The sequence below is a fragment of the Artemia sp. Qi Xiang Cuo genome, chromosome 1 (genome assembly GCF_049724085.1).
Source record: "Artemia sp. Qi Xiang Cuo chromosome 1, ASM4972408v1, whole genome shotgun sequence".
Lineage (NCBI taxonomy): Eukaryota > Metazoa > Arthropoda > Branchiopoda > Anostraca > Artemiidae > Artemia > Artemia sp. Qi Xiang Cuo.
In genome coordinates, this window is record NC_142794.1 from 13,453,596 (window position 1) to 13,465,799 (window position 12,204).

A 12,204-nucleotide genomic window follows, 5' to 3' on the forward strand; every position below is an offset into this window, starting at 1 on the left:
GGGGGTGGCCTCACGATCTTCAGTATACAAGGCTGATGCATTATGAGAAGCCATCCATTCCTTCTTGAGTTTTCTGCCAGGTTGCATAGAGGTTTGCGCAGAGCTGACACTGGCATGAGAGGCTTCTGGCATTAAAAGTTTTGTGGTCATTGGCTGGTCCAGAGAACATGTAATGGAACTAGCATATCTGATGATGGAAGGTCTTGCAGCTTGCATCGATGTGGTATCGTTCCATCTTGCTCTCTTTTCAGGGGGAGAGTAATTGTATGAATCTTCCTCCTTAAAAAAGAAGAAAATTTTAGTATGGAAAAACGATCTCCCTTTTTACAAAAGAAAAAATGAAGATATTTATGCGCACATTCAACTAACTACGACTAAGTTCGTTAAAGGCGAGCTATTTTCTTGCAAAAGCACAAAAAAATGCGAATTTTTCCTTTAGTAGCCACGCTATTAGACTAAAAATTAAGATATTAATGCACACTTTCAACTAACTACGACTAAGTTTGTTAAATGCGAGCTAAAATCCAAATTAATACAAAACTTAAATTTCTTCCCAAGAAAATATTTTGAATACGATTTGGCTGTATATCAATTCTGAGTTTAATCTACCATTCTTTAATTAGCAACTTCCTTAATGATATAACTCTATGAATATCCATAGATATCCAAAATTAATATAAAACTTATAATTTCTTTCCTAGAAAATATTTTGAATACGATGAAAAATGCTCATTGTTCCTTTAGTAGCCACGCAATTAGACTAAAAATTAAGATATTTATGCACACTTTCAACTAACTACGACTAAGTTTGTTAAATGCGAGCTAAAATCCAAATTAATACACAACTTAAATTTCTTCCCAAGAAAATATTTTGAATACGATTTGGCTGTATATCAATTCTGAGTTTAATCTACTATTATTTCATTAGCAACTTCCTTAATGATATAACTCAATGAATATCCATAGACATCCAAAATTAATATAAAACTTAGTTTCTTTCCTAGAAAATATTTGAATACGATTTGACTGTATATCAATTCTGAGTTTCTGGCTAGAATTACACAAAGCCCGTCTTCATAATTCATAATTGAAGACACATTTGAAGTCTGGTTCCAAAAACGACCCTTTTTTGGTAATTATAAACACAGGTGGTTTTAGACCGGAAAAAGATTTTTGACAATGGGAAAAAAGGACATTTCGAACGAAAAGAACTAAATCTAATTAATTAAACTCTTAAACAGAGGAGGGGAGGGGGAATTGGTGGGTTTACACTATGGAAAAAATTGCGTATTTTACGTTTTATAGCGACGATAATCATATTTTACAATTTTTATTGTTGGGGGATGGCTATGCCCCCTGAAATTCGAATTTACTGGAGGGATGGTAAAATGATTTTATTTGGGAATAAATTAAGAAATTTACTAGACTGTACTCACATTATAAATCGAAGTAGGCATAACTTCAACGTCAATAATATTTAATGTATTATCCATGATATGTTAAATCATTATGAAAATTTAATCGTAAGGTATGAGCATTTTATACAAAATCTCAAGGACGAATGTAAATCACTCTTTTTTATTTGTAACCAATCACCAATCAAGTTATCGTATATTGAGCAGCATCCGCTGTCTATGATTGGCCGCCTAAAATACGGATGTTGCCTCAAAAACCACTCTGGTTGAGTTATATAATCTCGACTATACTCTCAAATCATGTTGGACCACTTTATAGGCTGCCAGCTTTTTTAAAATGTGCACGTTAAGCTACGCTGCACAGTCTTGTAGAGTTGATATCAATAACAAAAAGCCAGTCTGGTTGTCTTATACAGCCTTGACTAGTTTCAAAACATGCTTGGCCACTTTATAAGTAAAGGATTGGTCGCTTTTTGCAGTGTCCACGTGAAACCACACTGTATATTCTTGTAGGCGTGAATGTACGCTTGAATGTATGGTTCATTTCAATAGCAAAAAAAAAACAGTATGATTGTCTTATACAACCTTGAGTATTGTTTCAAACATGATTGGGCACTTTATAGGTAAAGGTTTGCCAGCTTTTTTGCAATGTCCACGTGATACCACACTGTATATTCCTGTAGGCGTGACTACGCTTTCAATCTTATACTAGCTCACTACTACTAACTCATGCTCATCTTTTCCCCAAACACATCCAATCAAAATTTTTAGATGGCCATTTTTCAACGTAGTTTAAAGTTCTGAAAATTAGGTCTTTAAGGATGACAACCCCACAGCCCCCAGGGCAAGGGTCATAAGTTTGCCCTAGGCGTATGTAAGGTTTTTATAGAAAGCGATGTTTTAGAAACTTCAAAAAGGGCTCATTCGATTGGAAATTGAAAGGGCTAGTGCCCTTTTAATAGTCAGAAGGGATTGAAGGGGAACTGACCCCTCTCACGCCCACCATCTCCCCAAACACATCTAGTGCCTAGTAAAGGGCTAGTGCCTAGAAAGGGCTAGTGCCTTTTTTTTATAGTTGAAAGTAATTGGTTAGCGACTAACGCCCCTCTCACGCCCACCATTTCCCCAAACACATCCTATCAAAATTTTGAATTATCCAGTTTGTTCAACTTAGTCAAAAGTTCTGGAAATTAGGTCTTTAGGATGATAACCCCATCAGAGCCCTCAGTGCAACGGTTTTAACTTATGCCCTGGGGGCATATAAGGTTTATATAGAAAGTTGTTGTAGAAATTTCAAAAGGGGTTGATTTGATTGGAAATTGAAATTGCCCTTTTTAATAGTCAAAAGTAAGTAGAGAGTAATTAACCCCCCTCACACCCACCATTTCCCCAAACACATTCAATCAAAGTTTAGAGATAGCCACTTTGTTCAACATAGTTGAAAGTTCTGGAAATTATGTATTTAAGGATGACAAACCCCCCAGGGCAAAGGTTGTAAGTTATGCCCTGGGGGCATATAAAGTATTTATAGTTGTGGTAAAAACTTCAAAAGGGGCTCATTCAATTGGAAATTGAGAGGGCTAGTACCCTTTATAATAGTTGAAAGTGATAGGTGGTTAACTAACCCCCCTCTCACGCCCACCATTCCCCCAAACACATCCAATCTAAATTTTCAGATAGTAATTTTGTTGGCTTAGGGTAGGGGTTGTAATTTGTGCCCTGGGGGCATATATGGTGTTTATAGAAAGTATTGTTGTAGAAACTCAAAAAGGGCTCATTCAATTGGAAATTGAAAGGTCTACTGCCCTTTTTCATAGTCGAAATTGATTGGAGGGCTTGACGTTTTTATAGTAAAGATCAATGTGGGTATAATTATAATTTTGTTGTTGTTGTTGTTATTTAGACCAGGGCCCTTTGTCAGGCGAAATATCCGCGTTGTTTTGTTTCTGTTGTTTTGTTTTCTCTCCACTGGCCACAGTCTCGTTTGTTTTTTTTTAGATTTTTCTCTTTTTTGGTTTTTTGTCATGGCTGGCCAGTTCGGCTTAAGATCTTTCATTTGTCAATATAAAACAAACAGAAACTAATTTAAAGAACTTTTCCCACAAAATTAGTTTTTCTAAGGGAAGTAAAGAACTCGATTAAACAAAAAATGAGCAAAAATAAAATCAAATAATCTACCAAGCGTGAAACTACCACAAGTCAGCATCGATAAATAAATGAAACCCAAAACGAACAGAAATTACAATAAATAAGGGAGTCAAACTAAAAACGAGCAGAAATTATTATAAGTTGGGCTCATAACCCCTATGCCTTCCCAAGGCCAGAACATAATTTGCAATTTCCTGAAAAAAAATACAAATGAATGTGCATTGTCAGTTTATCATACATATATGGTACTGATATTTAGTAATCAAAATGTTAATGTTATTTGATTTATTAAAATTATAAAAGTAAAAACATTTATATTTCTTTTGTCATTTCTTTTTGTTGCTTGTCGTTTTGGGTTTCATTTATTTATCGATGCTGATTTGTGGTAGTTTCACGCTTGGTATTTTATTGTACTTTATTTTTGCTCTTTTTTTGTTGAATGGAGTTCTTTACTTTCCTTTGAAAAACTTTTTTTGTGGAAAAAGCTTTTTTTAATTAATATTTCAAAAGAAATAACGCCCGAAGAAGTTGAGAAAACAACTTCAATCTCACTGATGGCTCTGCCTCAATTTTTCACCTTTTTTCCCTTATGTTTCAACTTATGTTTCAACTTATGTTTCAACTTTTTTCAACTTATGTTTGAGTTTGTAGTTTATTCTTTTTTCAAAAAGTATAGTCTACATTTTTTTTTTTACCTAGCTAAGGTCTAACCTGAAAAGGTTTTAGATCTTTTTTTCACATTTGCAAAGTTTGTCTTTTTCTAGATTTGAATCAAATGATTTTAAGATGATTATGTTTTATTTGGAAAACCTAAAAAGAAGTTCTACATAAGAAACACAGAAACTTTTATCAAAACCACCCATTATCTTTCATAATTTGTATAAAGCATCACATGAAATTCTACTCTCCCCATTGATATATTTTTGAATAATATCTTTGTTTTCTTGTTTTTTTTCTCTCTGAGCTTGCAGTTTATTCTTATTTCTAAAAGTATAGTTTTAATAGATTTTATTATAGCTAATTCCAAAAAGTATAGTAATTAGTAAACATGTTTTTTTTAGCATATGTTAATTATTGTCTATTGAGTGATTTTTGAACCTAATAATTACTTTGAGCTTATAATTACTGAAACTTAAAAAATCTATAGTTACATTGATCCATAAAAATCATTCTCCCCATTGAAAATTCACTCCCCAGAAATATGTATATTTCTCAATAACAAATACTAAAAGTTAAAAATTGGAAAATTGTATAATTTACAGCCCTTTCTTCAGGGAATCTTCACCATCCCCAAAGATGCAGCTATTGGACTTTCTAACTATGCAGAATCAAATTGGTTGTCTCGAAATTTAGATTGGACACCTTTGGGGGGGAAAAGTGCTGAAGTGGTTGCCCTCTAATGTTTTTGGCCACATACAACAGGCACTGAAACTTTAAGTTATCATTAAAAAAAAACATTTCTCAATCATCTAGGTCCATTGGCCTTGTACAATCACCACAAATAATAAGCAACAACAACAATTAAATCTAGATGTTTGATCTTTCTTCTTAAAAAGATCTTCTTTTTTTTTGGAAATATGTGTTGGAAACCTTAAAAGTAGAGTACGCTGATATGATGGATCTAATGGTGCAATTGTCTTTGCACTGAAACTTTAAGTTATCATTAAAGAAAACATGTCTCAACCATCTAGGTCCATTGGCTTTGTACAATTGCCCCAAAGAAAAGCAAAAACAACAAGTAAATCTATGTCTGTGATCTTTCTTCTTTAAAAAAATCAGTTTTTTTGCTAATAGGTGTTGGAAACCTCAATAGTAGAGTTCTCTGATATGCTGGATCTAATGATGCAATTTTCATTAAGATTGCTTGTCTTTTGGGGGTTGTTTCCCACCCTTTTTCAAGAATATCCTGAAGAAAGTACTACCATATCCAACATTGGACCTTGTTTTGCTCCAAAGTGCAAATTAAGGTAATAGACAGAACAGTTTCATTCCATTCCCCAATTGAAGCTGTCTCAAAAATAGTATTTGCTTCTCTAAAAATATCCCCCGCCATCAGGGAGGGGGTTCTTTGGCAGAGACAAGAATATTATATTTTGAAAGGGTATTGATATTGAAGTGCTGTGTCCTCATCAACAGTACACCATGTCTAAATCTCAATTCACTGTCAAACTCAGTACTTACAACAAATCCTACATAAAGAGATCTAAGAGTACCAATTGATTAAACAACCAAAGTTCTATGGCCACTAGAAACAGTCAAATTTTAAGAGCAAATTTAAGCTCTGGTCTCCTCAAATGGACCATAACTTGCATTGCTCATCTAAAGTCTTTCTAAGGCTAATTGTTAGGTCTCTTTAGATTTTGGAATATGACTTACAGCCACCTTCTTTTGAGAAGGATTCTAGTGTAATCAAAGGAGTTTAGAGGCATTTTGATGAAGTCTATAGCTGGCCTACATGATCTTTCATGTAACTGGAGACTAGAATGCTTGAAGCTGCCAACACTTGTCTTTAAATGCTACTATTGGAGAATTTTACTCCTTGCTGAACAGGAAATTTTGGCTGAAATGAGTTTCTGTTTCTTTCTTCAATCATGGCTAATAACTGTGTATTCAGCCTTCTATGTTCTTACAGATAGAGGATTTTCAAACAAGCTCACCATGCTGATTAAATTCTAATATCTCAATAGTACAAGCAGCAATTTCAAAGGGTGCATATGGAATTAAGGCTAAATAACTCAATTTGGTAAACGAGAAGAATAGATTATTAATTTTACCAGAGGACCAGAATATGGTTAAATGATGATGTTTGAAAATACTTGATAAAACTTGCAAATTATAATGCCATCCCTAAACATCATTTCACTTCTAATAAATCATTGTAACATCAGACTTCCCTAGCCCAACATAGCTTTGCAGGCTTGTCCTCCATGATGACCTAATTATTTTCTGAGCCTAGATGAATGGCCAAAAAGGAAGAATTTTAGCTATTAGTCATCCTTTATTCAGAAAAAATGTCCTAGTCTCATCCTTTCGCTTTGTGTAGCCCTAGGAAGTAGGATAGAATATATCTTACTTACAGCTTGTTGTTTGGAATATGGCTGAACAAACAGGGCAGGGAAACCCTCCTGCCTTCTGAAGTGCTTACATTTTAGTTTCTCTATTAAAAAGTTTTTGTCGATTGAATCAAATGCCTGTTTATAACAAAAGAATAGACAGGGGTTAGAATTGGGAGAGGAGCAAATTGACCTTTTGCTCCCCCATGATTTTCAGAAAAATATCCAGAATCAGGAAAATCTTTAGCATTTTCTGATCCCTAAGTTGAATATTCTTCATAGAAATTTACAGTTTACCTGCCAAAAATTAAGTGCACAAGGGTCAACCCTTAGGGTTTGAAGCTTGTCTACTATGGAAGATAAAAATTGACAAATTTTTTACACCAGCTTTTTGCTTGAATGTGGGCTGGATTCTTTTGATAAGTACTACTTTCTTGGCAAGTATTGAAACTTTTTATGAGAAATGTACAATCGCTGGAAATGAAACTCTTAGCCTCCTACAAATGAAACAGGTCAATCTGATCCCTTCACTGCAAAATCTCCTTAAAAATTTGATAATCAATTTGCCTGTTTTTTGTTTTTTTTTTACTTTATTGTTTAAAAAAACAAATTGGAGTTTCACCAGACAAATGTACCACACTGCGTTTCAGTGTGTACTTGAATATAGTTTTGTTTTGTTATTGGAAGATTCCATTAAATTTACTTCAATTCTTAATGTTTCTTCACAGGTCTCTGTATAATTAATATCTTTATATTCAAGTTTAAGACATGTCGCCACATTTTCTGCGGCAGGTGCATCGCAGACTGGCTACTCAGAAACAGAACATGTCCTGTAGATTTGCAACCAGTACAGATGGGCTCATTGGTAGCACCTGCCAGTATATATGTTGAATTTATGAATAGTTATTTATTTTTTTTAATATACTTAAACGACTGTACATACTGACTTTTAAAAGACCTCAAACAGGATGGGTTTTGTGAAGTTTATTTTTTACCTTTATTTTGTTTATTAAAGTTTATTTTTTCATCCTTCCTACCATGCTTTAAAAAGTATAAATAAATATAATTTCCCATCAGTATTTCATGCTGATGTGTAGATTAACTTCTTTTCCAAAATCTGGACTGGATTCCCGTGAAAATAGGCTTTTTCTCTATATACACTATTTCTAAAATGTAATTAGGAAGTTTTGTGCAGATACACTGTTTTACACCATAAGCATGTACAGTGAGCCAAATTCGACCCTTCATTAGTTGAAAAACATTCAGAAATTAAATTTAAAAAGAACGATTTTTTTCTACTGAAAGTAAGGAGCGACATTAGAACTTAAAACGAACAGAAATTATTTCAGATATGAAAGGGACTGTCCCCTCCTCAACGCCTTGCTCCTTACGCTTAAGTTTTTAATGTTTTAAAAAGTAGAGTTGCTAAACAGAGTTGAAATTTAGCGTAAAGAGAGGTGTTGAGGAGGGGACAGCCCCTTTCATATACGGAATAATTTCTGTTCGTTTTAAGTTATAATGTCACTCCTTACTTTCAGTTAAAAAAACTTAAAAAAAAATTGATTCTATATATTAAAACTTAACTTAATCATTTGGGTTAGGAGGAAAGTAGTAAAATTTGTCCATGTTATTCTTGTGCGTGTTATTCCATGTTATTACACTGGCTTTTTGGCGCAAAAGTACCGTAATTCTGTATTTAGCTCATTAGAAGAAAATTCTTTTTTGTGTACAATTGTTGGTTTCTTTGAAACACTGTCGTATTTTATAAATCACAACAAAAACGGATACACACTTAATCTTGTTTCTGTAATGACAGGTTGTAACTTACCTTCAGTATTTATTTACCTTCTTACTTTCTATTATTTACCCAACTTTTATTTATTTACACAAACTTACCTTCAATATTTGCATTGCCACTAACCCATATTTTTGTTTTTATTTCCAATTAGCTTTAAGTTATTTGTACAAATTTTCTTTCTGGACGTCTTTCACCAAAAAGGCGGGACGTTGTTACTATACTTGCATTGCGTCATGCAATAGTAAAATAGGGGCGGTCCGAAAACCCGTCTCTGTTTTCCCGGAAAGCCGAAGAAAAGTGGTTCTTTCCGAACAGAGGTCTTTTACTTAGCAAATTAGGGGATTTTGCACCGCACCCCACCAATACATTTGAACAGACTGGTGGTGGTGCTATTGAAGATTTTATGCCATCCCCCACTGTTGAGGTTGATCAGAGTAGTGATAGTGAAACATTAGCTCCATCAGTATATACACTGCCAGATTTTTTATTATCTATCTCTGCCTTGCATCATATTAATGTCTACACCGCTAAATTCGGTAACCCCTTTAATTCTTTAATGTCAATGGGTATAGTAACATACCCCCTGGCTATTACTCATTCCTATGTTAACAAGATTCGAGGCCTTCTTGAACAACAGAGGGGGGTGTGGGGAGGGAGGGGCAGTTTAAAAGCGGTAATAGCACTAAAAATATATTTTTAAATGAAAATGCGAGCGAACTTTACTCAAAATACTTCAAACAGAAATGCTACCAATTCGCCCGCATTTGGCAAATTATGACGAGTTTTTTTTTGGATTGGGTCAACAGTATCATAACTAAACTGGAAAATTATAATGAGGGGGGTAGTGGGTCGGTTGTTTTATTTATTGAGAATTTAAGCTTTAATATTTGTAGATTTAAAAAGGATCTTATTTTAAGTGGTGGTGGGAAGAAAGAGGGTTCTATAGTTTTAAAATATCATTCTGATTTAGACGGTTGGAGAGGTATACAACGAATATATTATCGATGCAATATTTATAATAAAAATATTGCAGGCGGGAGTTCAATAATGGAAATATAAAAAAAACTCATGTTGTCGTTTTATTATTATTAATTTTTAAAAAAACTTTTCACAAAATAAGTTTGTTCAAATAAAGGAAAGAACTTCATTAAACAAAAAATGAGCAAAAATATAATCAAATAATCTACCAAGTGTGAAACTACCACAAATCAGCATCAATAAATAAATGTAACCCAAAACGAACAGAAATTACAATAAATAACCGAGTCAAACATAAAACGAGCAGAAATTAACATAAATTGGGTGTGAATCCCCTATGCCTTCCATAGGCCAGCAATGTTTTTTCACTTTACTGAAAAAATACAAATGAATGTGCATTGTCAGTTTAATATATATATATATATATATATATATATATATATATATATATATATATATATATATATTAAACTGACAAAGCACATTCATTGGTATTTTTCAGTAAAGTGAAAAAAGATTTCTGGCCTTGGGAAGGTATAGGGGTTTTACGCCCAACTTATCAACTTATGTTAATTTCTGTCTAAGTCTAATGGATCCAGACGGGAGTTTACGTCATGGTCAGATAAGAGCGTGTCTAACGGGACAGGATCAGTGACACCTCTATCTAGGTCAATCAGAGAGTCGGAAAGGTTTCTCTTACATCCCAATTCAACCTTGAGATTTTGCTTATAATGAACGTATTGTGGTTAAAGTAACATATTGTTTCACGACACAATGGAACAAACATCGAATATTGTAGACTTAGAAGTTTTAGCTGCACAGATTTATAATATGAGTCCTGTTTAGTAAATTTTATTTAGTTTTTCCCAAATAAAATCATTTTTTTGTAGTCCCCCTCCAATATATTTTTAATTCAAGGTATACCCCCCCCCCACCCAAAAGAAATCTATACTATGTTTCAAGTATACTCTTTTTTCCACTATCTAAACCCCTCCTACCCCCTCCCACCATTCATCGCCATTTAATTCGTTCAATTGAAGTTATTACTCAAAAGCGCCATTTTCATATGTATTTAAAACCATCAAAATAGAATCGGCTCTCTTTGCGATATAGACAAAGCTGTGTGTGAATATATCTCAAAAGGGGAGATTCCGTAAACAACCTTCGCGCGTGTTAGGTTAGGATATTAGTAAAAACAAGGGTAGCTTAATCAACTCAGTAAACATGTTAAAACTTTTAACTAGGTCAAGTCCATATACCACATATTTGTGGAGGGTCTTTTTTATTACAATTTTACTTTCTACTATGGTACCTGCAAAAGATAACATGTTAGACTTTTGAATCAAAATGTTTGCCAGATTTTCATTTTGAAAATAAATTTCAGCCATACCTGATCTAAGAAGACACACATCAAACTTAGCTTTTGCAGCCGAAAATTTTAATTTCCTTAAATTTAGGATCTCTTCTTGCTGAAACGGATCTCCATTGGTTTTCCTTATCAAAACTGAGATAGGATCTGTTTTAATTATGTTTTCTTCAATATTTGGCTGTGTCTTTGGTGAACATCTTGATCTTTTTCTTGGTGGTGTAGGTTGAGATGCTATCTGAAAATTTTCGTTCTTAGTAGCTTGGATTGTTTTTTCTTTTCCAGCTGTTTGGTTTTTACGAATACTAGCATGCTTCACAGAAGTTAATGACTTGGAGGGGCTCTAAGAAGCACTCATCTTGTTTTTCCCTTTCGGACTGCCCGTGAAATCCTTCTCGGATCCGCCCGAAAATAATTTCTTAAATTGTGGTGTGGCAATGCTTATATGGTAATCGGCAAATAATTCAATTCCTTAGAGAATTGAAAAGAATATTCTTTAAACACAGAAACCAGATTTTTAATTTGAGGTAAATCACAATTTAATGAACTCTAGGTCTATGCAATATGGGAAAAATCACAGAATATAGGATATCTATGTCTCACAAATTTGGTTCAATTTCCAATTTTAACTTTTTCACAGTGCACATGGTTTTGTTAGTAAAAAATCCTACTGATTTTGATCTGCCACCAGTTTGAAGAGATTTGAGCTCTTTCCAGAATTTTTGGAAATTTGTTTCTGAAATGAACTTTTACTGTTTGAGTGAACATGTATAATACTTTGCATTCCTTTATAACTTTAAACAAAACAAATTCTTATTTAACAGTTATTTTAAAGACTACGATTTTGAACTTTTGCCTTTATGGAAAGTAGTTCACTCTTTACAGATTGCAGCCATTACTGCAACCATGATTTAGCAATTTATAAGGCATGCAAAGCCAGAACATTAAGGGTTCATTTTACGATTATTAGAACAGTCTTAGATGGCTTTCAAGGTGAGAAAATGTTATTATTGCTCTAAGCTAGTTAAACTTGTCCATCCTGTGTAATATTAAATAAAAAAAACAAGTTTTTTTAACTGAAAGTAAGGAACGACGTTAAAACTTAAAACGAACAGAAATTATTCCGTATATGAAGGGGGCTGTCCCCTCCTCAACGCCTCGCTCTTTGCGCCAAAGTTTTTTTATTGTTTAAAAAAATAGAGTTGTGAGAAAGTCAAACTTTAGCGTAAAGAGTGAGGCGTTGAGGAGGGGACAGCCCCCTTCATATACGGAATAATTTCTGTTCGTTTTAAGTTTTAACGTCGTTCCTTAATTTCAGTTAAAAAAACTTGTTTTTTTATTTAATTTTTGAACGGTTTTGAATTAATGCAGTTTTTGATTTTGTCTCACCGTACATGAATAATTAAAACAAAATTTGCATATTATATTTGGTTAAATGGCTTTCTC

The 12,204-nt window shown here is 33.5% G+C and overlaps 1 protein-coding gene across 1 annotated transcript in view; it reads left to right on the plus strand.

Annotated features, from left to right (window-relative positions):
- The window catches only part of LOC148956023 (uncharacterized), a 51,932-nt gene extending 44,417 nt beyond the window's left edge, over positions 1–7,515 (plus strand). The window contains exon 3 of the mRNA XM_089093623.1: positions 7,377–7,515. Coding sequence (XP_088949749.1) covers positions 7,377–7,452 — 76 coding nt within the window. The 3' untranslated portion in view covers positions 7,453–7,515. The remainder of the gene's footprint in view (positions 1–7,376) is intronic.
- The last annotated feature ends 4,689 nt before the right edge of the window (positions 7,516–12,204 follow it).